The sequence below is a fragment of the Pygoscelis adeliae genome, unplaced genomic scaffold (assembly GCF_000699105.1).
Source record: "Pygoscelis adeliae isolate BGI_AS28 unplaced genomic scaffold, ASM69910v1 Scaffold453, whole genome shotgun sequence".
Taxonomy (NCBI): Eukaryota; Metazoa; Chordata; class Aves; order Sphenisciformes; family Spheniscidae; genus Pygoscelis; species Pygoscelis adeliae.
Window position 1 is genome coordinate 381,943 of NW_008824450.1, and position 16,925 is coordinate 398,867.

At 40.6% G+C, this 16,925-nt stretch overlaps 1 protein-coding gene across 1 annotated transcript in view; it reads right to left on the minus strand.

The window, feature by feature from the left end:
- Positions 1 to 4,979: 4,979 nt before the first annotated feature.
- The window catches only part of EEFSEC (eukaryotic elongation factor, selenocysteine-tRNA-specific), a 101,111-nt gene continuing 89,165 nt past the window's right edge, over positions 4,980 to 16,925 (minus strand). Inside the window, exon 8 of the mRNA XM_009321047.1 lies at positions 4,980 to 5,834. Coding sequence (XP_009319322.1) covers positions 5,650 to 5,834 — 185 coding nt within the window. The 3' untranslated portion in view covers positions 4,980 to 5,649. The remainder of the gene's footprint in view (positions 5,835 to 16,925) is intronic.

Below are 16,925 nucleotides of genomic sequence, written 5' to 3' on the forward strand. Positions count from 1 at the left end.
TCGACCTCTGACGGGATTGTGGACCAAGGATGAGTCCATGCTGGAGAAGGTACACCTCAAAGCATCTGTGGCTGTAGATAAATCCATGCTGCAGCAGGTACACCTTGAAGCATCAGTGGCTATGTATGAAGTTCACACTGGAGCACCTCAAAGTGTATGGCCATAGATAAGCCCACAACAGACCAGGTACACCCCTGGAGGGGCTGCAGCCACGAGTAAGGCCATGTTGGAGCAGGTTTACTTCTGAAGGGACTGTGGCTGTGAAGTAAGGCCATACTAGAGCAGATATACCTCTGAAGGCATTGTGGTCCGTGGATAAGGCTACGTTGGAAGTCCAAGCTGGAGCAGGGGCAAGGGGAGGATTTCATTGCAATGTTAAACACGATGGTCTGGTCCAAAGGGACCAGGGGTGGAGATTGTAATGGAAATACCTTTAAATTGTTGTAACCCGTGATTTGAGTCGCATGTTACGGGAATTATTATAGCAGGAACCACCTGAAGCAATGGAGAATGAGTCTTACATGAAGCAGTGCAAGTGCAGCAGCGACCCGACCTGAGCTGGCTTTGGTGCCCAGTAACTCCATGCAACACACCACCTCTCCTGTCCTGAGTGACCACCATAACAGATAGAACCCCAAAGTCACGGACTAAATGAACTCAGTGGACATTTTACAGATATTTCACAGGTGCTTAGCTGCTGGCTGGGGTGAAACTACGACACGCAAATAAAAATAGAGAACTGTAACACTTACCAAAAAAAGGAAAAGCTATTCTATCCTAAAGTCTAAGTCCACTAACAACTGGAACTAGAAACAGTGCTGCATGCACAGCATTAGGAGAGACTCCATATTTAGGCATTGGCAACAGGAAATAAGCAGACCCACCATACTCTTTCTCCTCTTACATATTGTCTATGGTGGAGCTACCAACCATGTCAAATGATGCTTTTAACCTGTTTTTGCACAGAACAGCATGAGAATTTGTGGGGAATCCCAGAAGACTATTCCCTTTCTCCCAATATCTTGCTTAAACACAATCTCCCCAAACTCTTGAATTCCTTCTGGATGCCCATCATCTAGCGAAACTGGCCTCACTGCAGACTGTAGTCACGCAGTTCTTCCCCTTCTCCCAGGCTCAGCAGGTTAGCTCCCTGTACTAGGCTCTATCTTAAAATTATTCTATTTATATCCTCAGTAAGTTCATTTAAAACTCGTGTTTGTAAATAAAGAGCTTTTCAGCTCACTGTGGATATTAAACTAAGAGGAAAACACGAAGAGTTTTTGAAACTCCTAATAACTAACGTTTCTCTGCTGCCTTTCATCCTTTATTTCACAAGATCCCAGAGCACTTTACAGATGTAAATACAGAGCTGCTCTCCCAGCAGTGAGATGCAGACGAGTCCTGGGGTGGAACATGGCTGCTCTAGGACATGACTGCACTATTACAACTCCTCATCGTGCTGGGCTCTCACTTTTGTCTGCCACCCTGTGGCTGTTCAACTGCACAACTCGAGCAAGCAAGTACCGTGCCTACTGCCCAGAAAGAGATGTCTCATACACATCAAGAACTCCGCCAGTGCGGATAGCTCATTTTTCCATAGTCAGGTACTTGCAACCAATTAACACAAGTGGTAGAAGTGAGGAAAAGAGCTATTTTCAACTGAGCCTCTCCAGGAAACACCCAGAGAGGCCACTGCTGCTTATGGGTTCAGTCAACAGATGAGAGTTAATGGCCTGCCCCAGTCATTAAATGCACCATAGTTTTAAATAGAAACTGTTCTTTGAGAGATGGGTTGGCAAGCTTGATTCAGAATCTTCGTTATCAATACCAGTGCATACCCCATTTTTAGGTGAGGAGATTTAGTTTTGATTCCAAGTAAAGGATGCCACCTACTGAATCCTTGCTACCAAGATTGCATGCTTTGACCCTCATGACTCAAGACCTCTGGCAGGATCACAAGCCAGACTGCAGTCCCAAAATAAATTCCAAGGAAAAGCAGAAAACAGGCTTGAAAAAACAAAGCTTGTTCTCACTGCTCCTTCTCCCCCCAACCCAAAGATGTATTACTCACTGAACATCTGCACAGCCATAATAACTTCTAGTTTTGCAACACTGACAACCTTAGCAGTATTAAAAAACCTCCTTACACCTTTATTCCATTTTTGATGCATTGTAATACAGTCTGACAATATATGCTAGTACAGTACATTCTGCAACATTTAACCCCTGTTCCCAGTTCCCGTTCTTAGCTTCATGGCTTAATGACATGGAGCCAGTAGATCATGATACGACCCCGTTAATATTTTTTTAATGCCATTTTTACAAATTACAGCATAATGCACTGATTATGAGGATGAAAGGAAAGCCTCTACGTCTGTCTGGAAACCAAATAAAAGAATGTTTGAACATCTGTTCATCCTACAAATGTCTTTAAAAGCTTTGATTTTCCCATAATCATTTTGTTCCACCATTTCACCCTTTTTTGAATGTGTATCCAACAGCCTCAGGACAGCAGCCAAAGATCTGCAGTAACAGCACATTATAATCAAAGTTCTTGGGCACACTTAAGTTCTCCTTTTGGAATTAAAAATGGGGGGAAGAAAAACACAAAACCAAACCCCAGTCTTCAGCAGATACCTCCCCAGCTGTCTGTCCTACAGAAATCCCTGCTAGGGGAGCAAAATGAAACGACAGGGACTTTACATAGAGAATTACAAAGTACAAGGACAGGATATGGTGGCAGGTGAAGGGACTCAGATGAGGCATGCATGCCTCCACACAGCCTGCTCCTACTGGGTCAGTAGTAGCTGTCCACGAGACTCTGCCCAAGTCACAGCCCAAGTGCCTGAACATGGGCGGTTTCTCACTGGACACAGAAGGTGGTGTAAGCTGCAGGGCAAGAGCCTTCCCCACCATGCTGGGCTCCCAACACCTCCCATGAGAGCCCTGCCAGCACCTGGATTTACATCTACTTCTCCAGAGGCAAAAGCAGAGCCAGAACAAGGAGAAGCAATGAGCAAAGATGGGAATAGGAGCGCTTAGGAGGAGGTTAGGTCTTGGACTGAGAGGATGAAGAAAGATACTGAGTTAGTACGCTAGTCTGGAAATGAGACAGAAGAGGGTGAGAGATTTTTAAAAGTGTGTTACAGGAGACCGGACAAGAAAGAGACGGAGGTCCAGCTCTGGAAGCTGTTGCTGCTCCCTCCCTTGGAGTACCCCCAAACAAATAAACCATAGGACCCTCAGCACTAGAAGACCTTTCAGCCAAGCAGAGGGCTGCAAAACTAAGTATTCAGAACTAATGAGTTTTCAAATGGATCAAGTCCCGTAACAACTGACTCACTGATCCTGCTATGAGCAATCCACAGTGTAGAGGGGAAAACATTAGTCAGATAGCGCTTTGTAAAAATACATACCACCATTTACACTGACAGCCTCCTCTTCAGAACTATTCAAAAATGCCTTACAAATGAGAAAGACAAAAACCTGTAAGTGCAAGATTAACAACTCCGGAGCAGCCAACAGTATCCTACAGCAGGATGCCTCGTGATGACTGCCCTTTTCCTTCCAGAACTCCCAAGCAGAGTTGGCAGAATTTAGTGACCCATTTAAAATTCAGCAAGGACATTAGAACCATACAGATAAAAATGTAAGTTTCTTAATAATTCACTTTTGATTTTTTTTTTTTAAATGAGAGGGTTTTTTATACCAATAATTCTTAGACTAACCTAGGATGGTAATAATGGCATTCCTTCTATGTCATCTGTTTCTCTAGCTTCCATCACTGCAGTATCTTAAGCGGAGGTAACAGTGCAGGGTACAAAACAGGATTTGATAAAGGCTTAGAAGAAAGATAACATAATAAATATTCTTTCCAAAGACTGCCTTTGGGGGTGTCTGGGAAGAAGAGAGAAATGGGGAAGGAGAGGTGACACGGGTGTGAAATGCATTTTTTTCATTACAGAAAGATACATTTTCCAGAAAGGCTGGCAGCACAAGTCACATTAAGCCATAGCTGAAGTTGCCTGCCTAATTCCTCTGGGATCACACTGAAAGCACACCCCATAATCTTAAGGGATGTGCTAAAGCTTTGCCAGGACTCACTCAGCAGAAACTGTTTGGGATTATTCCACAAAGCACTAATTCTGTTCTGATTTAAAGGGGCACCATCAAGCTAGTTTAGACACCAGACTTGCCCTGTCTCATGACTGTCCAGCTGTAAATATCCTCTCAATAGCTGATATTTTTGCCATTTGTATCCACTTCGGTTACCTGGAAATTAAAAGGAAAAGAAAAAGACTGATAAAAACAGGATCACATTAGCATGATGGACTCATGCCCATCAATGGATATTTGATTAATAACACTTTGAGTGTTACTAATAATCTAATTATAATAATATGATTAATAAGAATGAGCATAGCAATCTATTACAGTTATTTACTTCCACCTCCAACTAATGCACTTACATTATACATGTGGGTCATCTTCCATGGCTGGTTTCAGCAAATGGGTCACAGGCTGCTATTTAACATCAACAAGCAGAAGTAGTCTTTTTATTCAAAAGGGAGGAACTAACATTTTCCACATGCTGCCAAGCCTGAGTCCAATTTCTGTTTGTTCCAGACTGCAGCTTTTGTACCTGTGGAATTATTGTTAGTTTTCACATTAAGGTGTCTTATGTTTCGTAAATAACAAGAAAGGATATTACCAGTGCTCTCCTTTTTACGAGCCTAGGACATGAAATTGAGAGGAAAAACTAATGCAGCCATAAAATCCCTATTAAACAACTAATGATTTCTAAAGCATCTTGGAGATACTCATTTTACAAGGCTTATGCTGCAATCTTCTATCATTATTTTAATGAAATAAAGCCCTTGACTATTTCCAGAGGCAACTTTTTCTTTCACACACAAAAGACATTTTGGTTACAAAAAAAGAAAACGATTCTGGAGTAGGATTCACCACAGAACAGGCAGGAAATTCAGAAAAGCTCTATAAAATGTCACTGAAGATAGGTTCTGAACCTTTGGAACAGCAAACAGAACAATTAAGACTCTCAGTTACATGCATCATTATGTTTAATATGAAAAACATTTCTAGATATAAATCATATTTATAAAAAAGATCCATACCATCTCTCAGATAGCATCTTACATAGTTGCAGCTGAAAGAATGTGAAACATCCATTTTAGGTTTCACCTATTACATCGTGTGCTTTCTGTCCCCCACTTTGCTTGGGGAAGTAAATCTAGACTAATCGGCTTCACTTTTGTGGGTCGCACGAAATTCACATCTTGACTAGATTTAGATTAACACTGGTGGCAAACTTTTAAATCAAGAGCAACTTTAAAACAATTCTCCAGAAAAACACCGCTATTAGAACACACACCCAAATGTGCTCATCCGGCAGGTGACATTCTCCGAGAGACCATAAAGATTCACATCACAAAGATAACAAAATAAGCAGATTGTAACAAAACAAAACCAGATTGCAGAGATTTTGGAAGGGGGCACATAGTCAGCAGAAGCTTCCAGGCTCTGTCTTTGAGGAAGGAACAGGTCTAATGTGTTCAGACAAGAAACACATTCCACCTGAATTCATTTCGGAGTCTGGTCTTTCAGGTGCGATTAGAGGCCTCTGCTTTCTCAGGATTGAATCATTTTCTTCTGTGTGTCAAAGACGTATCTTTTAAACAGAAGAGAGATGGTCACAGGTTGGGCTGAATCATTCTTGCTGCTTTCATCCTCTTTGGTTGTATCCCCCTTCCCTGCCTTAGATTTCTTCCTGGAGGCAACAGTAAGAAGCATCTTGGTATCTGGCTTCAGGCCATCTGTAAAAAACGAGAACACACAACAAATGTGCTCAACATCACATTTCCGTATAACTGGAAAAAAATGAACGTGCAAGTATACTTCTGAAATCAACCAGAGAAAATAAAGTAAATCAGGTGCATTAGGAAAGTCACATTTCTGCATCACGCTTCTGGAATATGGAAACTCACATGAAAAATCAGAGAAGCCTTCAAACATAGTTCACAAAATTGATACCCCAAATCCAGTGCAGTATCCTGGCTGCATCCTTCTACAGCTTTTAAAGTCTTAAATACAGGCAAAAATTTAAACAAGCCAGACCAACTTGCCTGGTCTAAGCCTTTTACTCAGCAGACCTTTCCTATTATTTACACACATGTCCCAAAGTTTCTTCTAATTGCTAACAATATTTATAAAAATATAAGTCATGAATGAAAAACAACTGGTAAAATACTACAATTATATAGAGTCCTAAAAGTCAGAAGGTTCTTGAGTGTCTTTAGTCTATTTCCCAGACCTACCAGAAGCACACTGCTTAGGTTTTAACAAATTATACAGTTTTGTGTTTGAGATTTTTTTTTTGGTGGTTGTTTTTTTTTTTTTTATAAAACACAGTATTTGTTAAGGGTTTCAACTGTCACTTCTTAGGGGAACTAGAATTAACCTATGCAGGATTCTGGGGATCCAACTTAAGTCTTTCTCCAGACATTCGTACCAAACAAATATTTGTCCTTTTCTTCCTAAATGGCTAGGGTTTATTACACTTTTATATTTTCTTTTAACTTGACACATTGGTGACATTTTAGATAGGAAATGCAAGATAGCAAAGTCCAAAGAAACGCTGCAAAACAAGAGAGATGCAGCTTCTAAAAGACCACTCCTGAAGAATTGCTTGCTCAAAGCAGAGGACAGCAAACTCCTTGGAAGCTTATTCAGCGCCAACCAAACACACTGCAATGTGGTTCTCAGGCATTTGGCCAAATTCAGTTCAGGTATTTTTAACCTGTGGTGTCACATAACCTTATCTCAAACACTTAATCAGCTTCTCTCCCCTCATATTGAAATTCAGATGCGGATTCTTGTATCGCAGCCTGACAAAAAGATTGAGATGCTTATGATTTACTGGAGACAGGAGGTCTACAAGCACAGGTGATTTGCTCCAGCACAGACACATCTAGAGGCGCTTACAGCTGACTGCAGGGGGACACAGCACCAGAGCCCACCTTCTCATCTTGCTGTGTCAGGTAGCAAACTGTCCAGGCAGCATCCCCGCTGCACAGCAAAGGGAAGGGAGGAAACGAGGAAGCGTTGAAGCAAAACCAGGAAACGGCCAGTTTGCCATTCCATAGCCAGGGGTTATGAAACAGCCCTAGCGCCTCGCAGCGCAGCCACGGGGGGGCTTTTGGAGCTAGAGGGGTCTTAGCTTTTTTAAAAGAATGCAAGATCACAAGAGAAGAAGGTTTCGTTATGAAAATAATTGAGACTGTTTTCTTGATGGTTTGAGAAGTCTGATAATCACTATCTTTGCACATGTAAGGTTCAATTAATCGGACTAGATAATATGGTGTGGCCTGACCACATATTTATTATATGGTTCTATTACACTGTATAGTCATGTTTGATGCAGCTGTTTCCATTTTTTAATTGGATGCTTTCATATAAATCCCATTAATATCATTAGCCTTACAATCACTCTATCTTCATTATGAAAAATAATTTATCATTACATTAAAAGCAACTTAATTTGCTATTTGGAAAGCTCTGAGGACATCTTGGGGGCTGCTAGGAAAAAAAAAAGCAATAGTCAAAAAAAAAAGGAAAACAAAATAAAAACAGCAAAAAGAGCGACCTCATACAGCCCTGCTCTCTACCTTTGCAGACTTTATTTCATATTGTATGTTTTCTACTGTTTTGATCAACCTAATTGTAAGTGTCCCTGAACAGGGTTTCCTCTACTTTCCTGGGAAGACCATTTATTTTTTTGGACAAAAACATTCCGTTTTGCTTTCTAGTTGGTTTCCCTTTCTAGGTCTTATCACTATTACTAATGTTGCTGTTACTGGCACATTACTGTTTAAGAAAGATGTTTAACTAAATCCTTTCAAAAAGACACACTTTAATTAAAGCAAACAAATCCTAAAATACTTCTATTTATGTTAGTAGGCTTTGCAAGACACTAATTTCCAAAAAATGCTAATTGGCGGAAAGGAGAGAGGAAGGGAGGAGATGTGGCATGAAAATTGCAGCCAAAATCTTCCCTTGTGGGTATCTGAAGCAAGGCACCTAGTCTGCTACTGCAAACCCTTGTCTGCAGCCCACAGGGGTGCAGGGCAGCAATGCCCCCCGGGCGGGTCAGCCTCTCGCCCCGGAGCACACACTCGGCTGCAGCAGCAAGTGGGGGAACTCCCAGCCATGAGTATGAAATAACCACTTTGGGTAAACCGAGCTCCAAAAACTGCCAGTGACATCAATGAGCACCTTGGACTGCCCAACACACCTGAAACCCGGTACATCATCTTAGGTGTTTAAACAAAGAATCTCATATTTGAAAAATTTCATTTTCAAGAGAAAAGGTTATGCTGCACATGGAACTGTACAGGGGAAAATGTATTTAAAACTGAGTAATCTCACCTTCTCCACCCTGTCACTAACTCCCACGTATGGAGAAGATATAGCTCACCTGCAGCCCTTAACACGTATTTGGATTCAAATACAGTATTACAGGTAAAAAGTTTACAGAAATGGAAGAACATGGTAGTTCCTACCAGTGAAATGACGGGCTGACAGCCAAAGGCAGCTCAGGTATTATTAAATTCACAAGGTATCTAAATTACCTAATCAGATCCCACGGCCCTCATTCTGCAAACAGATTAGGTGGCTGGCATCGTACCCTAACAAATCGCATTTTCTGTTTTTCTGCTCTGGTGCCAGGAGGTCTAAGGGCTGAAGAGGCTCTGTGATAGGGAGCAGCACAAAGGAGCAGGCAGGGAGAGACAGGCGGGGAGGCACAATCGGGGTTTCATCTACCTCCGCGGATTTCTCGCGTTACACACAATGCATACTTTACATTTTACAAAACCAAGGAAATGAAGGGAAATATATCTGTCACCAAAGAAGACATCAGACCTTTAATAGCTGAAATGACGGATATTTTTAGATGGAGGTCTAGTTTAACTTACTTACATTAAGGGTCTAATCTCTCCTGAACAATAGCTATGTTAGCTTGAATACATAGTGAGAAATCTGTTCCATTAATTAAGTGCTGCCTGTACTACTCGGATTTGTAGCAAACGTTAATAGATTTTTTTTTTCTTCCTCTGTTGGACAATTACTTTATTTTGCCAGGTTGCTAATGGATTAAATTGAAAAGGTCTGCGTGTTAAAAAAAGACTTTAGCTTCAAAGTTCTAAGAAATGCCTTACATACAACAGTGGGAAATACCTATGTATTAATATTATTAATGGGCAGTCCTCAGAGGCACATAAGATATCTGAATGCTTAGCAAATTCATTCCCACCCATCATAACCATGTCTGTAACAAGAAGTGCCCAGACAGGTCTTATGTAAAATGTACTTGGAGCATCAACTAACCCAGGTTAGATATGAAAATCTAATTGTAAAATAGTTTAATCCACTTCATTCTTTTATTTTCAACAACTGTTAATAATTAACAAATAAGAATACAGACTCTTAACATAATATCCTTTGTCTCAGCATGGTCTCAAGGATTTAATGCAAACTGAGCCGTTTATAAATGCAAAAAAAGTGAGTTTTTAAATTCAAATGAAAAGTGATACTTCATCAGAAAAAATATTTTCCAAGTCTAAGAGCAGTTTCACATGCACACAAAAAAGGATAAATGCAATATTTTACACAATTTTCACAAATAAAAGCTAGCTTCTTAGCTATTTGCAGTATCTTATGAGTTAAATGCATTGCAGCCTGGAGTTTTACAATCACTCACGAAAGAAATTTGCATAGAAACATGCAGGTTTTCAATAACTTCATATGGAAATTTCACATTGTGGAATTCTGGACCCCTTCTTGTCTATAAATATAGGAAATAAATTTTGCCCCCTCCTTCCCCCCCCCAAGATACTCATATCTACACAATTTTTAAGGTTTCTCTAATGCTTCATTTTCTCCTTATGTTAGTCAGGCCTCCCTGTAACAGGGGCTCAGCAAAGCCTCGTGATACACCCCCCCCCGCTGACCCTGGTGTCGCTGCCTCAGGCCCGTGGACAGTCTCCATACCAGACTGCTGAGGAGTGCTGGCCAGTGGACAAATCACAAACACACATAAAGCATATACTGTCCATAACCAGCACGGTTTACTTTTGCTTCAGTTGGAAGGAGGACAAAAGCCAATACAGTATCTGCTCTTCTAATTCCTTTCGCTAATCCAACAGCAGGATGAAGGAGTACTGCTGTGCTTTTTCCCCATATACATTTTTATTTCAACTGTTACCTGTAAGCTTGGATCCTACTTTACCTTTTACATAACTTCCCCGCTTCACATCCTCTGTCACTTAATACTATCATTCCTTATCAACATCCTCTGTCATCTTTGTTGTCTTTTTTTGTTTTTGTTTATTAGCCTTCTGCTCCCCTGCTCTTCTGCTCCTTGAAAAGATCTCCAAGGGTGGTCTCTGCTCTTTCTCCTAAAGTCCAGCTCTTTCTTCCTCGACTCCCAATTCCACTTGCTAGTCTGCCCTTCAGGAGTTTTATCTCCCTCTTTCGTTTCCAACTTTATTTTTCAGGTTTCCCAACTCCATATTTCCATTTCCTATTTCCACAGATCTCTTCAATATTTAGGAATAGTCCTTTCTCCTTCAAAGCTAATGAAATGTTGTGTTTGAACGGAAGATTTTAAAGACTGAATGCCAGACACATTGTAGATGAGAAGCAAGATAATACAGTATCTCCTTGTAGCCCAGCCAGAGACAGGAGTAATTTTTAAGCAACTGATAAACGCATCATTGAAAACAGGTGTAATAATATAGGTGCAGGGCATGCTCTCCAGCACAGCCAAGAAGAATAATTTATTTTGCTGAACTTCAACAACTCCCTTCTCATATGCACGCTTGTAAAAAAAGCCTACTGCTAACTATCCTAGCTATCACCAATGAACATGAAGGTATTTGCATGGATGATTACACTGTTTTCTTACAGCATTAAAAATTATAATGGGAAAAAAATTCATGTTAAGAGATTTCAAGTCTTCTGATTCATGAGAACTTTGCTTTCAGGTCCAAATTAAAAGTTCATCCTACCAATAGAAAAAAAAAAAATCAGCAAACGTATTATACCAGCTACCTGCAATGGTACTTGCCATGGTTTGCTGAGAAAGTGCTGGCTAAGGATTCTTAACACCGTGTTAGGAAAAAACCACATTGAGGCTACACCAGTAGCTTTCGCTGGAATAGAAAATATTCCTTTTTGTACTCAGTTTTAAGAAATTCCTAGACTATTCTTGACCTGCTGATATTATCTTCAAACCTCCATTCCATTCAGGAATTTGTGAGCAGAGGTTCAGTGGGAAACTGAACTTTGTTTTTCCCTTCTATAAACAAAATATCCATTTGCTTCCTTTAAACACTGCAGGTAGAAGACTCAACTACCTGCAATTTCTTGTTTCCTGTCAACATTCAAATGTTAAAAATTGACAGAACATCAGAGAACAAGTTAACATAGCACATTTGATGTTGGAAATAATTTTTATCCGAGGCAAACATAACATTTAATATGACAGGCAGACATTTATCTTTCTTCCTGAGTGAAGGAAAAAAAAGAGCAAAACTTGAAAGAGGCAAAGGGTTGGGGATAATCCTCACTCACAATGGATTATTCGTAACAGCTGGTTTTCACAATTTCAGGATTTCCTTAAATTGAACCCTCAGAGCCTGAACCCTCATTACACAGTTAAGGAGTGTGTGCCTGCATCAACTCTCCTGCTAACAGAGAATACAAAAGCTGGCTGACCTGAAAATCAGAAATAATTAGAGCCTGGGATGGAGACATCCCTGCCACAGTCTGATGCAGAGGGGCTGCGCTTGAGAGTGGATGAAGACCAGTCTCTCCCCCTGCTTACTGCAATGACAGACCATTGAAAGGAAATAGAAAGTTTTTACTAGTATTGCAGGACTCAAGAATCCAGTACTTCAGCACAACACAATTAGAAGCTAATTTGATTTTTTTTTCTTGCAGCAGCTATGTATATTCATCCAAGACCTAAAAAAACATATTTACCTATGTTCAAAGAGGGGTACAAGGTTCAAATACAGCACTTCTCTGTTTCAGATTCTGATCAACTTTAAAACAAGAAGAATAAACCTATCACTAGTTTCCGGCAAAATTAAGAGAAACGCCAGTGGTACAAGAGTCCCACAATACGCTAGCAAGCACACACTTGTTCTCCACCTAGTCCCAAAACACGTCATCAGTTCTATGAAAAAAATACCATTAATCTGTGCCCTAAAAACCATGAAAAGCTCATGCAATTATCCCTAAAGTAACGTTCTGGAGTTTTGATTCAAACAAAAAGCAGAAGCATCCCGAAATCAGAGGATCAATTTGCCCAGCCCCTCCTGTTATAGTTATCTCTACAGTCAGACAGAAAGGACAAGAATAACAGAAAACGTAACATCCTGTTGTTTAAACTCTTTACGTTAAGCTACTAGGTAACAACTCTGCTTCTCTTCTCCTCTGCAAAGATATCCAAAATCCTACCTTTTGATTTTCTTCAAGCTAAGGTAGTCATTTTTCTCCTTCGATATCCCAGCAAAAAAACCCTGAGCCGATCAGGAAAAAGAACATCTTTATAAGCCTTCCAAGAACCAAAGTACCACGTTACTCTGCCTATAAACACTGTAATAGGAACATCAGATGTGTCACACCACATCTAGTAGACTGGATGACTTGTCATCTAGAGACTGCTGTCCCCTATCTAACTTGGCATCCCATCTGCCTGTCATTAAGATATAGTGCTTCAGAAAGAGCAGGGATGAAAACTGTGTCCTGAGCTAACTAGAGCCCGGGATCAGGTAGGAATTCTCTACCTGACATCAGGGTCAATATGTCAACACCTACCAACCTTTCTAGCCAAAAGATTTAAGTACAGTGCTCCTACAGGAGCCGATCTACTCTGCTCCTAGGTGTTCATCACCACGATAACAAGCATAATATGATTACCTAGACAATTTCAGTGTAATAGTTGACTAGAGATTCACTCAAGAAACAAGGGATACTCCTTTCCTTGCTACCCTCAGGAGCTCAGGATTTGAGCTTCAATTACTTTCACAGATCAGGCAATGAATTTTATTTATGTAAATCCCTTCACAATTCTCCAGTAATTCTATTTTGAATTCACACCACCTTTTCCCACATCTCTTGTCACCTCTCTCAAATATTCTGCTAGAGTTTCAAACTCCAGAGTAGATTCATTTTTCTCTTCTGGCTGGTACAAGACTTGCTATTATCACCTTGCCTGGCTTGTGAATATTAATAGGACTACAGCATGAAGTTGGCCAGGGAAAGCAATCAACCTCCAATGAGACTGGAAAGTAGACTCCTTCCTTCCAAATGAGAATTACGCTAATGCCTCGGTGCGGTACTTGGGATCTACACAAAATACCCATAACTCGTTTGATGACAGAGACCAGAAAAAACATGCCTTACAGCCACTTTGAGCAGAAGTAGACTGCCCCGTGTCCTGACCAAACACTGTTGTGACAGCCAGCCTGCATCAGCAGAGTAATTCCCGCCGTCTCAGCTTGGTAGACTCTGTTTGGAAATCCTTAACTACTAAAACATTTTCCCATAAATTGGGGAACAGCTGCCCCATACCACATCAGAGAAGGCTGCAGTTCAGTGAACTGAACTGAGTCTTGTGTATCAATTTCTTAAGTTTATACAGGCTTTTGGACTGAAAGACATTATTATAAGAGGTAGCACTACTAGAAACAACATGGATTTCATTATGGGCTCCTACTTAGCAGGAAAAGAGCTACTCTTCCTTGATGAGGAAGACAGAAGCTGTTTTAATTCAAGAGGCTGACCTAGGTGAAGTTCAGGCCGAAGCTGTATTTGGAAAACTCTCACATCAAGCCGGACACAACCCTTTCAAGCTCAGTGCCAATTCTACACAATGGCTTGAACTGCACTCTCCGGCAGTCCTTAAAGGCACATTTTGTATCTTGGCTTTTGCTACAAGCAATCAAGAAAGAATGCAAGAAAACAAAACTGTTTCCCAAGCACTGTTTGCTGGTGCCATAATTAATATAATCAAACAATTCCACAAATTGCTTCCAATTGCTGGCGTCACTTTCATGTGCAGAGCCAGACTTTCAAAGAAGGGCCCTTCTTGTCCTACATCCTTACACTGGTAACCCTCGCTTCACACAATAGTAAACAAGACCTCACTAAATAGTATAGGGTAATTTGTACTGTAATAGGTCCCCAAGGCACCATGGACACAATTTGAAATGCCATCTAATTTTTCTTTTTAATTAAAAAAACAGTTACTATATTTAAACAACAACACAAAAAAGTTCAGAGGGGACAGACTGGAGTTTCCCACAGCTCTCTGGGAGTTTTCTCAAGGTCAGGAAGAGTTTTACAGGCTCAATTGGTACACATTTTTTTCTTTAATTAGTCTGCCATACCCTCTGCATGAAGTCAGCGTCTTGATTTTCAGTCTGATATTTTTCATATTGCTAAATGGGGCACAGGCTCCAGGACCACACCGTATCTATCGGCTGCTGAATGGTTATCGATGCCATACTTCCCTATACATGCCTTGCCTGCCCCTTCCTCTCCTCTTAGTCCTAAACTTGTCATCTACACTGAGGACACCCAGCATACCACATTGCATTGACAGTGTGCCATTCATTCACAGTTTTATACTTCTCAATTTCCAGCAAGATGATCAGGATGTATTATCCAATTTCCCAAATTTGCATAACATAACCACACTGTAACCTTTTTTTGGCAAAAATAAAATGTCATAATCAAACACCAGATACAAATGCACCACTGTCATCTGAAGCCACGTAGCAGGATAGATTTCTGCACTTGACAAATCCCCACCGCATATCATACCACTGCTCTGCAACCATCTCATTATTTAAGTAAGCCTACACATTATTGAATTCTATACAAGCCCACACACACTTTAGAAGGATATTTGCAGTTCCCACAGTGGGTTTTCCAAAACATACCCTAACCCAACATATCCTTCAGCCCCAAATAACAGCTCTGAAATGAAGTGACACACTTGAGATCTTAACTTCTTGGCTAGTTGGCCATACTGCAGCATGAATAAACTGAGACTACCAAACCTGACCTTGTCTTATAGGCCAACATATGTTTCAGCTACCGTTGTGTGCCACAACCACTTGTTGGCTAAGCCCTCCTAGGGCAACTCTCCTAAAGACAGCAACTTTATACTTTGCACTCCTGAACATAACTATGACTTGCATGCTGTACACAATTTCTTTTTGTTTCTGTATGCCAGAGACTAGCTTTAATACAGGCTACATGGGAGACTCCAGTGCCCCATGATTACTAGGTCTAGGCTACACAAATTAAGTGTACAAACAATACAGTGGATCAACTTGCAGAGCTACAAAACAACTGCTAAAGTAATCTTTTTGTCGTCCTCAAATCCAACACTGTCCCATTAGCCTAAAGGAAAGGATTTTCAAATTAATTTCTGCATGGGCTATATCTGTTCGTTCAGTACATTAACAAGGCTGCAATTATGCCAGCTGATACATCATACCAGCAATTACTCATAAACTCTGTTTTCACTTGATGGCCACTCAAGGTCCATGCAGTCATTGAGATCATGCCTAAGCGCTATACTTGTTCTCCCAGCATACCTACAGGGAGAGGCAACGCTCCTACTGATGCTGAGTTTTTAGCCTGCACTTTCTTCAAACTCCCTGAAGCAAAAACTGAGTGCATGGAAAATGCCTAGTGCACCACAGCACCAACTGTGAAAAAACAATGGAACTAATAAGGATGTCAAATTATTAATACAAATACATGCAATGTAGTTGGAAGCCTGGGAATGTAGACAGGCTCTCGTTACAATTCAACAATAGAAAAGTTACAGGCAGGTTAGTGTGAAATATCCAAGACCATTCAAAACAGACAACAGTGTCTTAAAATCACAATTATTGTCACTGGACCTCGAAGAAAGAAACATGCAGCCATCAACACTATGAGTAAAATTTGGGAGAGTCTGTGACAACTATTGTACAGGACAGACTTTCACATGTCTTACTGTGGCAGTGGTCCTTGCTGTTTAAATCCTCAAATCAAGAGGGACAAAATCACAAAAACATCCCAAAGAATACAGCTAGGTATGTAGAAACAGAACAAGGAATCACTAAGCATATGAGCTTTCATAATTTTAAAATCTGTAGAATATCACATTGGGATTAAATTTATATCCAGTGAGGGAGTTCTCAGGCCAGAGCCGCTCAGCAGCAGGCCAGAAGATACTTTTGATTGGGTTTTTGTCAGTATCCCAGTACCTATAAAATAGTAAATAAATAAAACTAACAATGCTCATGCTCTGTACACTAAGGTGAGCAGAAACAACTGAAAACATGTTTTGAATTCTACACAAGGGACTAAAATTTCATCAGCCTAGCGAAAAGACAACAACAACAAAAACAGTATCAATACACAATCTCTCCTACAGCAGCCTTTCAGAAATGCATACAATGCAGAAAAACTTCAGGTTTGCAGATCTGACAAAGAATCAAAGGCAGTTCATTACAAAGCAGCTTCAAATCAAAGTGCTAGATCCGCAGGCCTGTCTGTAATCCTCCCACCTTGCCCGCAACTCTTGTTGTGGAGTAGGCACCACAGAAGCCAGTTAAGCTGGACCAACTCCGTTGGCATATCCCAGGCATCTGCTGCTCAGTGCTGGTCCAGAGTTTAAGTTTGGTGATATTCATCTTCCCCTGGGCTGCCTTTATAAAGCAATCCTGAACAATGGGACTTCAGAATAAAGAATAAAACATTTTTTTTTTTTTAAAACTTCTAGGCAAGGGCCTTTAATGCGATTAGAAGGGGGAGGGGAATTGGATAGCAGCTTT